At 56.5% G+C, this 18,317-nt stretch overlaps 1 protein-coding gene across 2 annotated transcripts; it reads left to right on the top strand.

The window, feature by feature from the left end:
* The first annotated feature begins 724 nt into the window (after nucleotides 1-724).
* On the top strand, nucleotides 725-17,982 carry RAC2 (Rac family small GTPase 2). 2 transcript variants are annotated; one of them, XM_006174918.3, is made up of 7 exons: nucleotides 726-903; nucleotides 2,818-2,889; nucleotides 10,171-10,288; nucleotides 11,050-11,112; nucleotides 11,537-11,696; nucleotides 15,036-15,168; nucleotides 15,763-17,982. In XM_006174918.3, the coding sequence occupies exons 1-6, from the start codon at nucleotides 869-871 to the stop codon at nucleotides 15,164-15,166; spliced, it is 579 nt and encodes a 192-aa protein (XP_006174980.1). In that variant the 5' UTR covers nucleotides 726-868; the 3' UTR covers nucleotides 15,167-15,168; nucleotides 15,763-17,982. The 2 variants fall into 2 exon arrangements, with proteins under 2 accessions (XP_032348071.1, XP_006174980.1); XM_032492180.1 differs by lacking the exon at nucleotides 15,763-17,982 and having other exon boundaries at nucleotides 725-903; nucleotides 11,537-11,709; nucleotides 15,036-15,096.
* Nucleotides 17,983-18,317: the final 335 nt, after the last annotated feature.

Genomic DNA, 18,317 nt, shown 5'->3' with positions numbered 1-18,317 from the left:
TAGCATCGTTAAAATGGACATGGTTCCTGAGCAAGTGTGCCCGGTCCCCAGGGCTGCCTCCAGTGGAGGGCCGGGCTGGCATGGGGCACTGCCTGCCACTTCCCTTCTATTTCCCCTTCTCCATCAGTGCACACAACCCCCCACTCGGTCCCTTCCTGCCTCATCACCCTCCCCCTGTGTCTCTCCCATCCTTCCACACTCGGGGGACCCACACTGACCCCTCTGTGACTTGCTCAGAATCCCTTCTGGAGTGCCCTCTCTCTGACCCCAGCTTTCAAGTGCTGGCTTAAATGCCACCTCGCAGGCCCCAGCTCACCCTCTGTGTAACTCTGAGGTCTCCTCCCTGTCAGTCCTCCGTGGTCCCCCATCACTTCCTGCCTTGTTTTGTGGACACCTGTGATGAGCCTGTATCTTCCCAAGGGACCGGCTATAATTCCTGCATCCTGGACTCATCGGCACCTGATACCGTGCCTGGCACACAGTAGGTGCTCATTAAATGCTTATTGCTTAGAACTAAATTCTCGGAAGCCTCAAGTTCTTGGAGAACAACTCTGGCCCCGTCCATGGAAGTGAGTCTCCCGCTGGTGCTCCAGAGCCAGGATGTCTGTAGGGGTGGCCCAGCCCAGCCCAGCACCTGAGGGCCACCCCACCCTTGAGCTGTTCTGCCAGACCACATGCTCCGCCTTCTGCAAACGGCCGTGGGGGCAGCAGCTTGGGTAAGTTCCCCTTCCGCTTCCTCCTGACTTCTGTCTCGCTGCTGCTGCTCCTCGGTCAGGGTGCCTGTCCAGGCTCTCATCACCCCCGGTGCCTGCAGAAACGCTCCGTGCCCTGAACTGTCACCACCACCGCCCCTCAGGCCTCGGACACGATGCAGGCCATCAAGTGTGTGGTGGTGGGAGATGGGTAGGTACCTGGCTGGACTTGCACACAGCTCCCTCCTGGGGTAACCCTGAGACCCCCGCCCCGGGAAACTCTGGGGAAGCCCCCTGCCCTGCAGATATAGGAGTCCCTGGGAGGCAGCCGGAGGAAGGGCTCCCTTTTACTCTCAGGGCCCAGAGAGAACCCCGGGGGTGAGCTGAGAACAGCTCCACTGTTGCTGCCTATCTCACCCCAGAAACTGCCAGGTGGAGGGTACAAGGACTGTGGTTGAGGGTGCCTGGGGCCGCTCTCTTCTGGATCCTCAAGTCTTCTACTCTGTGGATGCTAGTGAGGGTGGGTCCCCAGGCTGACCTGGGCTTTAGTTACTGGCTTTAGTTACTGACTTGCACTGCTGTGTGGCCTTGGGCAAGTCACACTGCCTCTCTGAACCTCAGCTTGGCAGTCTGGGAAGAGGTCCACGCTCTCAGGGTTGATGTGGTGTCACTCGAGATGTTTGGAGCGGCTGTCCTGCATGTACACACATACTCAATAAAGGTAGCCTCCTAACGTCAGCCTGCCTGGTTGGGGAGGATGTGTGGGGGATGAGGAGCAGAAGGGGGAGGGGCATGGGACACAGAGCTAAGAAGGAGGGAGGGGGTGGGAGGGTGACTGTGGGGGTCAGTGCGGGCCAGGCTGGGCTGAGGGGCCTACTCAGCTGTCAGATCTCAGGGACAACCTCAGGTTGTTGTGTCCCACTACAGACCTCAGTTTCCTCATCTGTAAAATGCCAGGTTCAATATGCTAATCTCTCCAGCCTCTCCAGCCTGGCCAGCAACGGCTGTCTTGGGGTCCAGCCCCCAGGTACCTCCTGGGGTTTCCTGTAGGTGCAGCCCTGGCACCCCAGCGTGTTCCAGCTGGGCAGGCCTCTTATCCAGCCCTCTCATCCTACAGAGGGGCAGCCTGAGGCCTTGAGACTCGATTTTCCTGTCCTGGGGCGGGCTGGTTTATCAGGCAGGCCTCAGCTGATTCTGATGCATGGCTGCCCGTTATCGGCCCGCCTGCCCAGCCCCGCTCACTTCTGCTTTGTATCTGATCTGAAGAGGGGAGGGCGGAAGCCAAGGGCAACGTTCCAGTTGTTCAAAGTTACCTTGGTGGCAGGCCCTGGGGAGGGGTGAGGAGGAGAGGGGGCCAGCCCCCTCTGAGCAGGAAGTGACAAAACCTGGTGGAGCAGGGGAAGGCCCAGAGCTACCTGCACCCCCTCCCAGCCCAGCAGGCTGAGGGTGAAGACAGCAGCAGATAATGGCGGCCATCCCTAATTTAGTACTATGTGTCAGACCCTGGGCTGAGTCACATTTTCTCTTCCCACCAAGCCCAATATTAGACCCATTTTACAGGTGGAAAAACTGAGGCTCAAAGAAGTTAAGCAATTTGCCAAGACTTCACGGGATTTGAACCCTGGTCTCTCTGATTCCTGAGGCATAGGGAGGTTAAGTGACTTGCCTAAGGTTGTACCACTACTGGGTAGGTGGTGAAACAGGAATCTGAATCCCAGGGGAGTGATGGCAGCACCCTGGTCAGGCACCAGGGGCCTGCGGCCTGGTCCATTTCAGCTGGCCTCCTGGGCACCTCATGCTCTTAACCCTCTGGCCCACATCCATGTCACCTGGGGACAGCCTATTAAAAATACAGATTCCCAGCTCCACCCCACACCCATGATCCAGAATCTTGGTGGTAGGACCCCGAAGTCTGCCCTTTAGTGAGCACCCCAGAGAAGTCTTCTGACTCCCAGGTGTGAGAAGACGGATACAGGGAGTCTCAGATGGGGACACAGAGGCCCAGAGGGGTGGACTTGGGTCTTCCCTGAGGACCGGGCTAGGGAACCCAGCAGGTGCCCAGAAATCTCGTGGTGTCTCAGGCAGGGCCCATGACAACTGGCCTCTCGAATTTCCTGTCTTTCAGAGCCGTGGGCAAGACGTGCCTGCTCATCAGCTACACCACCAACGCCTTCCCGGGAGAGTACATCCCCACTGTGTGAGTTCTGAGGGCGGGCTGGCTGCTCAGAGGACGGGGGGTGGGGGGGACATGCATCACCAAGCCCACCCTTTTCAGGCACTTCCTGTGTGCCAGGCGTGCGTGCGTGGGCACTTGGGGTCGTGCCACAACCAGTCTGTGCCCGGCACAGCTGCCTGCTGATCCAGTAACCAAAGCCAGGATGGTCGCCGAGGGCTCCCAGGGGAGCAGGAGCGCTGGCCTGAGGCAGCGCAGGGTAGAAGAGGGGCTGGGTCGGAGGAGTGGCAGGATAGGGGTGGGGTGGGTGGAGGAGGAGGTAATTGAGGGCCTTGACACAGAGAACCGAAGTGGGGCACACGCGTGTCCCTGGGGGGAAAGGGCAGTGCCTCCTGGCGGCCAATCGGAGGCCTGCCCTCGTGTTGGGTGTGGAGGCAGGGCTGTCACCTGACGAGTCTGTTCATAGGAGAACGTGGGTGTCAGACTCAGGGAAGGGTAAACCGCAAGCACCAGTCCCTCCCTCACCAATGCTCAGCGGGCCCCCATCCCTCTCAGGACAGCCCCCCAGCTCCGTAGCTCGGCGTTCAAGGCTCTATGGGACCTTCTCTGGCTTCAGGGCTCAGCACTTCACTTCCTGTTCTGTCTGCTTCCCGCCCCCTGGTCACCAAACGCTCCCTGGGCATTTCTACCTCAGGGCCTTTGCTCCAGCTGTTCCCTCTGCCTGGAGGGCCTTTCCTTCCCGCGTCCACATGTCTAAGAGCTCATGTGCCCCCTCCTCCAGGAAGCCTTTCTGACCCAGCTGGAGGGAGTCTCATTCCCCAGAGTGACTTTGTCTGATCTTTCCCAAGATCATGAGCTGATGGAAGGCAGGGGCCGTGCTTGGTTCTTTTCAGGTCTTCCCACTGTCTTAGGAGAGTGTCTTATGCACAGTGTAATCTACACTTTGTCTTATACACGATACACGTGTTTTGAGTTAACCTGAATTGAACATCATGGGGAGGCCCTAGAAGGATGGATCACAGCTACCATCTATTGAGTGCCTACTGTGCATGGGCCCTGGATGAAATGTCACACACGGGTCACCTCGTTTGACCTCACGGGAGGTGGGTGTTTTTATACCCAGGGTGCCCATCGGGGAAGCTGAGGTTCACAGCAGCTTGGGGGCCTGTCCCCTAGGTGGGCTGGGCTCCCTCTACTTACAAATCTCCCCGGGACACTGATCCAGGCTTCAGTTGCCTCAGGGACCCCAGCCTGAGGAAGGAGAACGGCAGGCAGCCAGGAAGGGGGCAGAGAAACCTGAGTAGGAAGCCTGGGAAAACTGATTCCTGCCCCAGTTCAGTTCCCAGCTTCCCAAGAGGCCTGGCGCCAGGGACCCCCCACCCCCCGCCCTTATCTGCACACTCACCATCAGCCATCAAACATTTCTCAGCACCTTCCAGGGCCGAGGGAAGGGAGGCAGGTCCTGCAGAAGGTCATCGTCACCAGGGCTGTGCTGGCACTGCCCTGTGCTCCTGTCTCTGCCTGTCACAGCAGGGCTGGAGACCCCCCTGACTCAAAAACCTTAGACCAATCGCTTCCCTTCTCTGAGCCTCAGTTTCCCTTTCTTTAAGAGGCGGTGTTGGGCTGAGAGACGCTACGCTCATCGCCTGGGCGCCTTCTCTGTGCAGGGAGAGGGGAGGCGAGTTCTCTGGGTGCAAGATGGCAGGACTAGAGGGGCCGGGGTAGGGCCAGTCGCTCTCAGCAACCTGGAGAGACTGGCCCCTGGTGGCCCCGAGTGGATTTGGTTTTCCTGGGCAACCCTGCAGACTGGACAGAGAGGACTCTAAGGAGTTGAGTCGGGGAGAGGGCTGGCTTCTGGGTGGGCACAGCACCCCACAGTCTGAAGGGTCCTGCACTTGGTTTAATGCTCTAATGTCCCCATCCTGAAATTCTCTTTTGTTGGTGTTGTTTTTTATTTGTTTGCTTTTTTTTACTGAAGTATAGTTGATGTACAATGTTGTGTTAGTTTCTGGTGTACAGCACAGTGATTCAGCTATACGTATATATATATTCTTTCTCATTATTAATTATTACAAGATATTGAATATAGTTCTCTGTGCTATCCAGTAGGACCTCATTGTTTATCTATTTTGTACGTACTGAAATTCTTTTTTTAATAAGGTTTTTTTAATTAAAGTATAGTCAGTTTACCATATACTGAAATTCTTAATGTTTGAACACGGGGCCCTGCATTTTTGTTTTGCATCGGGCCCTGCCCAGTACGTGGCCAGCCCTGCACCCCACCCTCTTTGCCTTCCCTACAGAGTTGCTCAGTTCTGTACCAGCTGCTGCAGGGCCTGCACCCCTGTGACAGGGAGGGGAAATAAGTCACACTGAGCCCTCGGCACTGGAGGGTGGGGGCAGCCGGGCAGAGTGGAGTTGGGGAAAGCAGGCAGCTCGTGATCTCTGGCACAGAGATAAAGGTCCAGAGAGCGCTGGGGCCGGGGATGGGACGGTTTGGTGGGGCCAGGAGATGCGGGCTGGAACAGATAAGAGGGAGAGCTGGACTCAGCTTGCTGCGAGGGTTGGGGGATAACAGCCCGTCTCACAGGCGGGGAGACCGAAGCCTGCTCTGTGGATGGTCCTGTGCTGGGTGTTGGGGATACAAAGACCTGGCAGGAGACCCTGCTCTCCGGTGCCTGTGACATTGGGGGGGAGGTCCTCCCTGACCTGCCCTCCTTTCTTACCATCATTCTCAAACGGAAGCCCAGCTTTCAAATCAAAAATTAGATGGAGCCACATGTTGACCCAAATTCCTCCCTTAAAAGCCATCTCTTAGCCATTCCACTCTGGACTCCCGGCTTCCTCAGGGACCAGACCTGACAGCCTCCCCTAGGCCGCTGCGCTCCCCACTTCTCCACCTAGTGCCCTGCTCAGATATCCCCTCCCTGACCCCCACCTCTGAAGCCGCTCCACCCTCTCCCTGGGCCCTGTCCATCCCTCCCCCCTCCTGAGGGTCTGCATAGCCAGTCCTGATCTGACTTCCCCTGCTGGGATGGGAGCTCCATGAGGACAGAGCCCTGGTCTGTCTAGTCCACTAGATCAGCGCCGAGCACACTGAGGGGGCTCCGAAGTGACCCGACCACCTGAGCATGCTCCAGCCTGCCCTGAGAAGGTGCTGGAACCCAGCCACCAGCAGGGGCTCAGCTCTGTGGGGCTTCTCTCTGGGAAGGAAGGACGCATGTGGTTAATTTAGGTCAGATCAGCTGGTACTTAGTTTTCACCTTCCTTTGTAAACTGGCAAAGCAAGCAATTCCCATAGACAGGGTGCCCTCCAGCCTCTCGAGCTGGACGCACCAGGGGTCCTGCCGAGCTGCCCTGCTGGCCTCCCGACTCCCCTGACCCTGTACTCCTGCCACCAGGCATGCTGGCCCCGCACTGTGTCCAGCTGGCTCAAGACTCCCCGCTGCTCATACACCCTTTCTGTCCCCTCGAGCCCTATCTGGGGCCCCTCTTCGCTTCCCCCATCTCCTCTCTGTAGGAGCCTCCCATGGCTCTCCCGGCTTCCCCTCTCACCCTTCTCCAAGACTTCTCCGGCCACCGGCCAAGAGGGCCTTTTCCTAAATGCAGAGCTAATCACGTCACCTCCCTGCCTGGGTGGATCCCCACTGTCTGGAGAACCATGACCTTGAGACAACAGTGGTCCAAGCCCCACCTGACCTGTCAATCCTCCCTGGCCCCCAAGTCACCAGACAGGCACACCCCCTGGTCTCTGTGGTCTGTGAGTGCCTTGGCGGGGGTCAGGTGATGTCTGGTGCTGAGCCCCCTTTCATGTCCCCCATCCCCCTCCTCCACTCCATGCCAGGCCTGCAGCCCTGGTGGGGGGAGGGGGTGCAGAAAGAGGCCACACGGACTCTGGGTGAGAGCACTCCAGCCGTGTGGCCATGAGCACTCTCATGCCAAGCGTCTCTCTCAGGCACTGGATCTTAGTTTCCTCATATGTAAAACGGGCACAATGATAGCATCCTCTTCCTGAGCCCACTGAAACCATCTCAGTTTAAGAAGATCATTGAGCTCCCTGCCCTCTCCATGGCTCAGGGTCAGCCCCCACACCCTGGCTCAAATGCCACTCAGTCCCCAGCCAGGAACTGGGAGTGATGCTTCCACCGTGGGCTTTTCTGAACTGGGTAACAAGATCGAGCCCTGGCTCTGCCACCAACTGATTATGAGATCTTGGGCAAGTCCCTTCCTGTCCGCGAGCCTCGGTTTCTCATCTGGAAAATGGAAGTAAGGGTTAGCCATGGTGGTGGTGTCAGGTTCCTCTGGTCCTGGCTGCCAGAGGGTCTCCGAAGTAAGGGGGACACCGGGAGTTTTGGATCATTGTCCCTGCAGTGACCATTCAGGCTCTGGCAGCTCGTCCCCTGGGGAGGGGCCAGGGATGGGATGTTTAGGGATGAGAATGCTCAGCTTCTCAGCATCTCCCCATGGGGTGGCTTGAACATCCTCTGTCCCTGGATCCTGCTAATGACCCCAAAAGATAGGGCATTTTTCACAGTGAAGAAAGCGAAGCTCAGAGAAGCTGGGTTGCTCACCCAGAGTCACACAGCCAAGATGAGGCTTCACAAGGAATTCTCTGCTCTCTCCCAGCTCTGGGTGGCTAACCCCAGGCGAATGAACCCTCCTGCAGTGCATTTGTCTACTTGCTCTCTCACAAATGAGTGTGCAGAAGGAGCCAGGCTCAAATCCTAGCTCCTCTCCTTATGAGCTGGCTGGCTTTGGACAAGTTATTTGACCTCTGGGGGCCTAGGTTTTCTCAACTGTCTAATGGGAATAACTTGAAGTTCTTTTGTCTTGGGTCACATGGTCCCTAATGTATGTATGAAGGTCCCTGGACCTCTGCCCAGCCCCAGAGTAGGTGCTCAGTGTTGCTATACCTCCCAGAAATCAGCTCTTTCCCCATTGCTACTGGAGGTGGCTTGGAGAAGACAGATGCTTTTGGCTCAAGGAATCTTGGGGGGCTTTTTGGTGCTAGAATTTCAAACTGGACATTAGAGGAAAATGTTTCTACATCCTGAGCTCATCCCAGAGGAGTGTTTCTGGCCAAAGCCAAAAAAAACCTCAGGCACTTCTTTTCCCATCATGCCCAGTGGTGTCTCCCTGGACAGCTCCTTCTATCTGAAATCCCACGGCGATATGAGTGGTACCCAGAGTAGGTACACAGAGCACCTACTATGTGCCCAATGCCATGCTGGCCTCCAGGGGCAGTGAGGAACAAGCCAGGCTTGATGTCTGCCATTTGGGTGCTGAATTTACCAAAGATTTCTGAGTTGGGATTGGGTGGGGGCCCCGAACAGGCTGGGACTCAGATCAGTCTTCCTGGAAGAGGTGACCTTGAAGTGGGCTAGACTGGGGATGAGTAAGAGTCAGCCTAGCACGGCGAAAGAAGAAGAGTGGGAAGTCAGGCGTTTGCAGGAGCTTTCCAGGCAGGAGGGAGCAGGGCCATCTGCGGAACCAGGGCTGAACGGGCACAGTGTGTTAAACACGTCAGACTGCCCACTCTTTTTAGGGGTGGGTGCCTGTCTCAGGACAGATGTCTTTGGAGTTGCTCTGAAATATTAGGGCTTCTGCAGCCTGTCACTGAGCAGCATTCTGTGAGGGCTTCGTGGAGAAGGTGGCACCCCAAGGGCTTCAGTTCGGTTTGGTTTGACTCCGATCCACCTACCCTCACTAGGTGCCAGTCCTGAGACATCAGAGGTGAAGCAGACATGGGCCCCGCCCCCACAGAGCCCACAGCCTGTGGCAGGAAGGAGACACACTAAATGTTGGCTCATAGTTGAGTCAAAGCAGTTGCCTGAGGGTGGGGACGACAAGCTCTTTCCAGGTGGGGGACAGGGAAGGAGGTGGCCGGGAGTTTTCCCCACAAAGGAGGGACTGCTTGGGCAGGGTTTTGAAGCATGAATAGGAGACAAAGGTGACAAGGGGGTGAAAGGGTGTTCCTGAGAGGGGCACAGACAATAGCAAAGGCTGGAGAGTGCGGAGGACCACGTGGTCTGGGTACAGGCAGGGGGTACATGGTGAACAAGCTCAGGGAGGCAGGAGGGGTGAGCCTTACCTGGAAATGGAATGGCTTGGCTGGTGTGTGAGGGGAGGACTAGGAGGAGAAGGTGGAGGAGCCTGAGGTCTCAGTGGCCCAGCTTAGAGGACGAGGAGCAGGGCCTCCGTGGGTGACCTCAGTGAGGAGAGAGAAGGTGGTGGTCCCCAGCCCATCTGTGGCAGCGCAGCTGTGGCAAGGGGCAGGGAGCACTGGATGTGGAATCAGATGAAACTGGCTCCTCACTTAGTTTGGTTGCTCACTGGCTGTATGGCCTTGGGCCAGTCACTCTACCTCTCTGATCCCAGTTTGCTCTTCCAGAGTATGAACCAGCTTCTCCCTCTTAGGGATGTGTGCAGTGAGAAAACTACTGGACTGAATTCAAAAAATCTGGAAGCTCGTTTGATTGCCGCGGAGGCCTCTCTGGTACCAGCAGGGAGATTTTAGCATCTGCCCCACCCTATCCCTTAGCAAGAGTCTTTCCAGTATGTGCCAGTGATATTTCCCGAAATCTTCCATGACTGACAGCTTTTGGCACGTGCTCGGGGTGGGCTGGAAGGCCAGGGGAATTAACACCCCAGGACATCCCTCTGTCAGTGCGTGGTGGAGATGGTGGGTGAATACCCTGGCTCCCTCCTGCATCCTCTGGGGGACGCCCTGAGCACAGTGGCACCAGCAAAACCTAGTTCGAGTCCCTCCATGCTCTCCCCCACCCCCGCCAGTAACAGCTCAATAGCATGTTCTATATTGGCTGCTGTCCCTTCCTCTTCCCCACTCCCTTTCCTCGGCTGCCCGGGGTCACTTCCAAATAAACCACTTGTACTGCTTCCTCATCGCTGGGTTTGCTTCTGGGTGAGCCCCAACCTAAGATGGGGATGAACACTCATTCAACAAATACTGGGTGACTAGCCACAGCGTCCAGCCTAGGAGGCAGGTAAAGTTTATTCTCATCATGCCTTGGTGGGAAAGTTGTACAGCCTCGAAAAATCATCTCTCCCAAGGATGAGTAAGGGCAGAAAATAGCTGATGCTTGCTTAGCTGTGTGTAAAATTATTTAATGCAATGAATCAGTATTTCAAAAAAAGAAAAAAGAAAACCCAACTGCATAATGCTGTGTGACTTGGGTCCTGTTGTAGCCCTTCTCTGGGTCTTGGCCTCTGCTGTAGGACCGTGGACTGCAAGTCCTCAGACTCTGGGACTGGAGACTGACCCTTCTGCCTTGCCTGCTCCCACAGGTTTGACAACTATTCAGCCAATGTGATGGTGGACAGCAAGCCTGTGAACCTGGGGCTCTGGGACACGGCTGGACAGGAGGACTATGACCGCCTCCGGCCGCTCTCCTACCCGCAGACGGTATGTTGCCCCACCCCGTCTTTGTGGTCTTGGCCTTTGCATTCCTGTTCCCTCTGCCTGGGATGTCCTTTGCCCAGCTCCCAGCTCGGCCTGGTGAACCCTGACCCTCTCCTTAAGGATGAGCTGGAGGAATCCCTGCACTCCCTCCCAGCCCTCCATCAGCCCCTGTCATCATTCTGCCCATCTGTCCTCCCAGCCCCTCTGCTTTAGGGGCTCTGGCACCACCTGGTTCTCAGTGAGTAGGGGAGGCAGATCCTGGACAGGGACCCACTAGGGAACTCAGGATGGTGAGCCCTGGGGGTGCTGGGGTGGGGAGGAGAGAGGTGGGTACACCTACAGTTGGCTCTGTGGCTGCTAGTTTCTCCCTTTGGGATAGGGAAAGGGCTGGGGCTGGTGATCAGACGACAGGGTAGTGAATGTCTGGTGAGGAGTGTGGATTCCGGAGTTCCAGATAGCAGACCCTTTAATCCTTATAAGCCTCACTTTTCCCATCTGTAGAATGGGGCTTTAGCAGTGCTGCTACAGCAGGTGTGTGAGGGTAAACTGCTTAGAACAAGCCCTGGCTTTTAGGAAGGATTGTTCCTTCCTAACAAGCAGCAGCCTGGTAGCAGAGGCAGGAAAGGAGTCCCTTCTCCAGTGGATCCTCAGTACCCAGCATCCCCCAGGCTATTCCAGCCCTCAGTGGCTGCCCAGGTGTGGGAGGGCCCAAGGGGGATGCCTCCAGACCTCCCTTTAGGAATGACCCTTGCCTGATCCCCCAGGATGTCTTCCTCATCTGCTTCTCCCTCGTCAGCCCAGCCTCCTACGAGAATGTCCGTGCCAAGGTGAGTGGGACGGAGCAGGAGCTTGGGGTGATGGAGCAGGTGACCCTGAGGGAAGGAGCATGGGAGGGAGGGACCGGAGCAGCGATGGTATGGGCAGAGAGGGTCCTCCGTGCCAACAAGGGCTGGTGTGGGGCAGGGGGAGTCAGGGGATGAGACTCAGAGTCTCAGCGGGGGCTGATACATTGCACTTTGCTTTCTAACTGTGTCTCCTCCCCTCCTCCCACATCCTCATGCCTGCCTCTTTTCTCTGCACAAAATCTGGCCTCCTCTTTTCCTGCAACCACATGTCCTGGGCCTTGCACACGTCTCTTCTCACACCCTCACACCCCCCCCCCATCTTTTTCCAACTTGGTGCCCCTCTTCTCCCCCACTCTCCCGCTCCCCTGCTCCCTGCATGAACCCCGCACCCCACTCCCCGGCCCAGTGGTTTCCTGAGGTGCGGCACCACTGCCCCAGCACACCCATCATCCTGGTGGGCACAAAGCTGGACCTGCGGGACGACAAGGACACCATCGAGAAGCTGAAGGAGAAGAAGCTGGCGCCTATTACCTACCCGCAGGGCCTGGCACTGGCCAAGGAGATTGGTACGAGGCTCGGGCTCAAAGAGGGGAGCTGGGTGCAGGGGGAGCCCCGACTCTGCCTGGTGGTGATGGCAAACACAGGCTTCAGGGCCAGGCTGTGAGCTTCCCACCCTGGCCCTGCTGTGGAGTAGCTGTGGGACCTGGGCGGGTCACTTAGCCTCTCTGTGCCTGTATTTCCTCAACAGTGTCAGTTCTGGGTGGTTGGGAACATTAAATGAATTCGTACCCAGGAGGTTCCTAGAGCAGCACCACCCATGGGAAGCACTCTGAGTTAATTATTATTAGCAGTATAATCCATAAGCAGGTGTTGAGATGAGTGCCTTTTGACAGACAGAAGCAGGGGTGTGCTGTGGTTGCACAGAGCACCGGGGAGGCTTCCTGGAGGAGGTGCTTCTGCTTGGGTTTGAAGGGTAATGCCTTTTCTTCTGCCTCCTTCTCGTCTTCCTTTCCCAACTCCCACCATCCCCCAGCCCCCGCCCCAGCTTCTCAACCCAACTCCTCTTTGCTTCTTGATCACTGGGCCACAGAAGTGTAGTGGCTTCTCAGGGTCACGCAGCTGGTAGGTGGCAGAATCAGGATCTGAACACAGGACAACAAACTACTGGCTTGGGGGCCTCCTCGTGGTGGCTCAGGGCTGCCTGCACCATGGAGGTGATGACCGATGGGTCTGGCCTCTTCCATGGCGTACAGGCCTGCTGTCCTTGGTCAGGCCCTAACCTGCCTACAGCCCAGGGATGGGACACTTGTCCAAGAGCCTGGGACCACCAGCTGGATTTGGCCACTCTGAGCAGCGACCTGCCTGCCCAGGATACTCTGTCTCACCACAGGGTCCCTGCAGGCCCAGGGTTTGGCCCCTGAACTAGTTGGGCCTTCCCCAACCCATCCCTGCCCCAGCCTTACCCTTCTTCCTTCCGCCGGAACTGGGAGGGCCCTGGGGACTCACATCTCTTCACAGGAAGAGAAACCGCAGCCGTCACCTCCCCCTTCACATGACTAGCCCAGTGACATGGCCATCTGTCCCAGGAGCCCCCACTGCTGCTTAAACCCCGGCCCTAGGCCCCATTTTAGGGGCTCTGGCTCGCAGCCCCGCTGGTCTTTCCTCATTAATGCTGGGGACTGCACGCCTGCCTGCTCATCTTTCTGACCAGCCTGTCCTCTCTGGACTCCTTTCCACCCAAGACAGTGACTCTCCAGCTGCATCTGACCCTTCCTTTTTAAAGCACAGGATTTGGTATAAGACAGGCCCTGGAAGCCTGGATTCTGCTCCCAGCTCTGGCACTGACTGTCTGTGTGACTTCGAGCCAGTGGCTCTCCCTCTCTGGACTTCAGTTTCCCCATTGACACAAGCCAGCCTACACACTCCCCAAAGGTCCCTTCTCTTCCGTGAGGAGATGACTGGGGGGTCCTGCCTTGGCCCCCAGCCAATCCTTCCTGCAGCTGATCCCAGGTGGGGATGGGGCAGGGGAAGTGACCTTGAACTTGCCTCAGACCAGCCCAGGCCAAGGGGGAGCCTGAGGGACCTGCTGGGCTGATGAGCAGGACAGCTGCTTCCTCTGCCCACCAGCCCAGGACGATGATAAGTTGTGGGGCAGCTCTGATCCCAGCTGCTAATCATGGGCGGCATAGATTGAGCACTTCCTGGGTGCTGGGCCCGTGCATTCTCCCACTTCACTGTCATAGCAACTATGAAGGAGGGACTCTCACCACCTCACTTTACAGGGGAGGAAACTGAGGCTTAGGGAGGAGAAGTTACTGTCTTAATGCCATCCAGCCAGGATGTGGCAGAGTCTAGACTCGAACTCGGGCTGCCTGGCTCCCTCAGTCATGACTGAAATCATCTGTTGCCCCCACAGATGAGAGACTGAGGCCCAGAGAAGGGGACTGGCCAAAGTCCTGGAGTGGCCAGGCCCCCAGTCAGGACCCTTTCTCTGGACACCACTGAGTCAAGAAGCAAGAGGGTGGCAGGTGCCAAGGAGTACGCAGTTGGTGGGTGTGGAAGGAACAAGTGGTCACTGGCTAGGGTCCCTTGCAGGGAGACAGTGGCCAAATGCCCAGTGACACCCTTCTGGGCACAGAGGGTAATAGTGACGAGACTCCTGGCCCCAGCTGGGGATGCTCCGCTCCTGCCAAATGAGCCCTGAGACCACTGCCCGTGCTCCCCGGTGGGAGAATGTTCCCACAGGCAAGGGGGACATCCAGTGTGGGACGCTGGACAAGTGACATCTCCTCTGAGTCTCAGTGTCCTCTTCCTTGCCCCACCCTTTCCTTCTCCCAGCCCCAGGCATTGGCGGGCTTCCCTGGTCCCCAGGCTGCCCCTCCCTAGAGCCTGGCTCCCCTCTCCCAGCTGTGTGTCTCTGGGTCCAGGGCTTCCCCTCTCTGGGCCTGTTTCCTCACCTGGGACGTGGGGAATCATAGTATCTCTTCACAGGGTTGTTGGAGGCGCCCAGCTCAGTGCCTGGCAGGGAGCAGGTGCTGATCACCGTCCATCTGCTTCCTTCTCCCCAGCGAGGAGACATAGTTTCCCCCTCTCCCCTGGCCCTCTCCTTCCTCTTATTTCTGAAATCAGCCCCCAGGCCTCTCTCAGGGGGATTTTTTTGTTGCTCACTTCAGGGAAACTGCTTGGGTTGTAGTGAACACAGGAACTCACACAGATTCCTTCCAGAAGGCCATGGAACACTGGCCCTGGGAGTCAGGGCTCAGCTTGCCTTTCTCGCTGGCTGTGCCCCAGGCTCCAGCCTTGAATGGTCACATGGGAGAAGTCTTGTCCCCTCCTGGGGGAAGGGGGGCTCCCTAGTCCCCATTCTTCTTGCTGAGGGCCCCCAGCCACCTCTAGGGGGAGGGGACATGTCTAGCGTGTGACTTTGGACAAGCGACTTCTGAGCCTCAGTTTTCTCATCTGTAAAATGGGGTGATGCTAAGGACCAATTAGGTGACATTTGGAAGGGCCTGGTGCGTGAGCCGTGGGTTCCTCAGGCCTCCCAGGGGAAGCGTGGAGGTAGGTATGTGGCGATGTTCTTGAAGAAAGTGAGGTGCCCATAGGTTTAGTCACTGTAGCTTGAGCTCCTTTCTTGCCAGGAAAGTATCAGAATTCCTGCTGCCTTCTGCAAACTGAGGGCTTCCCTGCCCAAGAAAGACACACACCTGCTCTCATGGGTCTTAACTTCTCCCTCTGAATTCAAACTCCCCATTTCAGACATGAGGAAGCTGGGCCCGAGGGGTGAATACCCTGCCCTGAGTGACACTGCCCAGGTGGGCCCCACAGCCTGGCGCAGTGATGTGGCTTGGGAGGGGGCTCTGCCCGGCCCTGACCCAGGCCCCTACCCTCTTTCTGCCCTGACCCAGACTCGGTGAAGTACCTGGAGTGCTCCGCCCTCACCCAGCGAGGCCTGAAGACCGTCTTTGACGAGGCGATCCGCGCTGTCCTGTGCCCCCAGCCCACACGGCCGCAGAAGCGGCCCTGCAGCATCCTCTAGGGGTGAGAACCCCTCCCCTTCGGCTTCAGGACCCTCTGTCCCCTCCCCCGCTCCCCACACCACTTCCCACACAGAGCGGGCTCCAGCTGGGAGGGAGGCCCCTGCTCAGGGGCCCTAAGTTTCACTGGGATGGCATTTAAACCAGGACAGATGAGGGAGCATCAAAGAGGCGTCAGTTTCCCCATTTCTCGGATCCAGTCCCGCTCTGTGAGCCCAATTCCCAGAAGGAAGGTCCAGGGTCTCAGAAAATGCCAGGAAACCTGAGCCAAGGCGTGGGGTCAGTGAGTTCCCACTCCGCGTCCCTGCAGGAGGGCGGGAGGACCAGGGTGCAGATACCTTGGCCCCTGCCCTTCAGGAGACCTGAGCTGAGCCAGGAAGGCCTGACACCCATATATAGGGGTGAAGCAGGGCAGCCTGAGCTATGATGCTGCTGGGGGCAGAAGATGGGTGGGTGTGGGTTGGAGGCAGCCACAAGGCTTCCTGGAGGGGGGACAAGAAGAATGGAAAGGACTTGGCAGACCTTGAGCAAAAGCTGGGTGTGGGCTGTGGATTCTGCTTGTCCCCAGATTCTTACTGCCTGCCTATCTTCCTTCCAGGACGTACCCAGCCCTCCCAGCCATGGGAGGTGCTTCTGACCCTTCAGGGCCCCCAGCAAAAGCCCGACGGCACCCCGACTGGCCATGCTGTCCCCTCCCTGTGGCGTCTCTTAGCAGATGGCTTCAGAGCTTGGTTGATCGTCTTCTCTGTGCTGGAGGCCCTCTGGGGCCCGAAGGGTATGAATTTGTAGGCGCTGCATCCCCATCCCCTCATGCTCCTGCACTCCCAGGGGCCAGAGGGGAGCCCCAGGACCCAATAAACCACCCCTGCGTTGCTGCGGTCAGACGCCCCCACATAGCATCATCTACCTGTATATGCCTTCCATCCAATGCCTGAATCCCCTCTGGAAACGTCGGGCCAGATGGTTGCCAGCCACCACTTGTGTATGTTCAGGGACAAGTCTCTCCCTCCTGAGGCAGTTTACCCCAATATCGATGGTTTTTCTTGTCTGAAAGTTCTCCTACTGAGCTAAAATGTCTCAGCAGTTTACTTCTCTGGTCTTAGTCCTCTTTTGGGACAACATAAAACATTCATATTTTCTAAAATGTCTGCGGGCATCTGCCCAGCCAGTCAAGAGGCTGGGTCCGGCTGACTCCTGCCATCTCAAGCCTTTCTGCTCCACTCACAGGATCCTGAGCTGCATTTACTTGTGAGAGTCTTAAGACTTTCAGACCCTGCCAGTCAGGACTTTTGCCATTGCAAATAGAAACCCAGTTCAACCTGCTTAAGCAGAAAATAAATCTATTGATTCAAGGTTGGAAATATCATGACTTCAGTTATAGCTTGATCAAGGGGACTCAATGGTGTCATCAGGGCTCACTTTCCTGTACCTCTTTGCTCTACCTTCTGCTGTCTGGTTCATTCTTAGGCAGGTGACTCTTAAGGCTTCATCCTTCCAGGTTCAAGTTCAGTTTAAAAAAAAAAAGCAAGTGTCTGCCGCAGGCTAAGTTCTGATTCAGGCTCACTCTGATTGGACTAGCATAGGTCTTGGGCTGTCCCTTCAACCAATTATATTTGTTAGGAAGATGCTGTGGTCCGATTGGTCAAGTCTGGGCTACATGCTGCACAGAGCAAGGAGTGGAGGCAGCCCCGCGCCAAACCACACACTCTAGGTGAAGGGGGGGGGGGCGCTGGGTCTGAAATGGAGACTGAGAACCTTACCGGAATTCGGGAATCTGGGTGTTAAGCAACCAGAAACCCCCAGTCGCCACTATTGGAGGTCCCAGGAAACTGTCTGAACGGTGTAAAGACGCAATGCCGGCCCCAGCAGGCTCTAAGCACAGGCAAGTTTCTTTAAAAGAGAGATGAGGCTGCGGTAAGGACTTAAGAAGTTCATCCGAAAGGGTCATGGTACCAGGTGTGGAGCCTGTCCCACCTCAGTGTTCACTAATTCATGAGTGCCAGACTTTCCCATCCTGAAGACGATTACGCTTCTCTGTCTGAGCTTCATCCATTCATTCAACACAGGTTTACTGAGCACCTGCTCCTTGCCAGGCACTCTTCTAGGTGCAGGGGGCCAGCGGTGCACCTGAACTCTTGCCCTCAGGGGCTGCCACTCTAGAGAAGCTAAAAGAAAGGAATGAAAACAGAGATCTAAGACCCCGTTCCTGCCAACACAGAAGTCCCCCAATTCCCAGCCAGGGAAACACTGTGGGCTTCCATTCCCCACTCTCCCAGAGCTCCCGGCCACCTCCACTGCCCTCCTAAGTCCTGAAGTTCCAAGGCAAGACCTCAGCTTATTTGCCTCCCAGGAGACCCACCCTCTTGAAAGGGACAGGGTGCAGGGGGAAACCCCAGGGCCTTTCCTGGTCTCAGCTCAGACAAGATCGTTGTGTTTTTAAAGTTACTTCTCCTCTGAAACAAACCAAAAATCCACTAACTCTCCCCATTCCCACCCCCATACACACACACGACACATGACACAGACACAGATGTGTAGGGGTCAGACCCCATACATTAATATGTTCAGTGTTTAAAAGCCCCAAGAAACCCCTTCCAGTGGGCCAGAATAGAGGAGAGCCTCTCTGCTCCCTGCTCTTCTGGGGCCTTGAGATAAATTGAGGACCCTCCTGGTGGCCCTGAGGCCTGGCCACACCCCACCTCCCTCTCTCCTGTGCTCACACCTGCTCTGCCATGTGTTTCTTCCACTGAGCCCACCCCAATGGACACAGTCCTTGCTCTATACCAATAATAATGTCAGTAAATAAATTCTCTCACCATTGCGTGGTCTCACTGAGCACACACGATCTCATTTAATTCTAATGTAGGTACGAGCTGGTCTGGTTTGTAAAGAAAGAAATAGAGGCACAGGAGTTAGAGCTCGGCTCAGTAAAGCAGACACTGTACTTTTCCACCCACTACCACTACTCCCATCCTCCTTGCTAACAGGACCCTAGTTTTGTGCAGAGCAGCAATCTATCTAGCCCCAGACACAAATATTTGTTTTCCCAGGCTGCTTTGCAGCTGAAGTTCCAAGTTTGCACAGTTCTGGCCAACAAGACCAGAAAATCAGCTGGAATCAAAAAAAGTTTTTGTTTTTTTTCCCATAAAAAAC

This window comes from Camelus ferus, chromosome 12, assembly GCF_009834535.1.
Source record: "Camelus ferus isolate YT-003-E chromosome 12, BCGSAC_Cfer_1.0, whole genome shotgun sequence".
Lineage (NCBI taxonomy): Eukaryota > Metazoa > Chordata > Mammalia > Artiodactyla > Camelidae > Camelus > Camelus ferus.
Note: the sequence above shows the minus strand (reverse complement) of the source record. Positions and strands in the feature narration are given on the sequence as shown.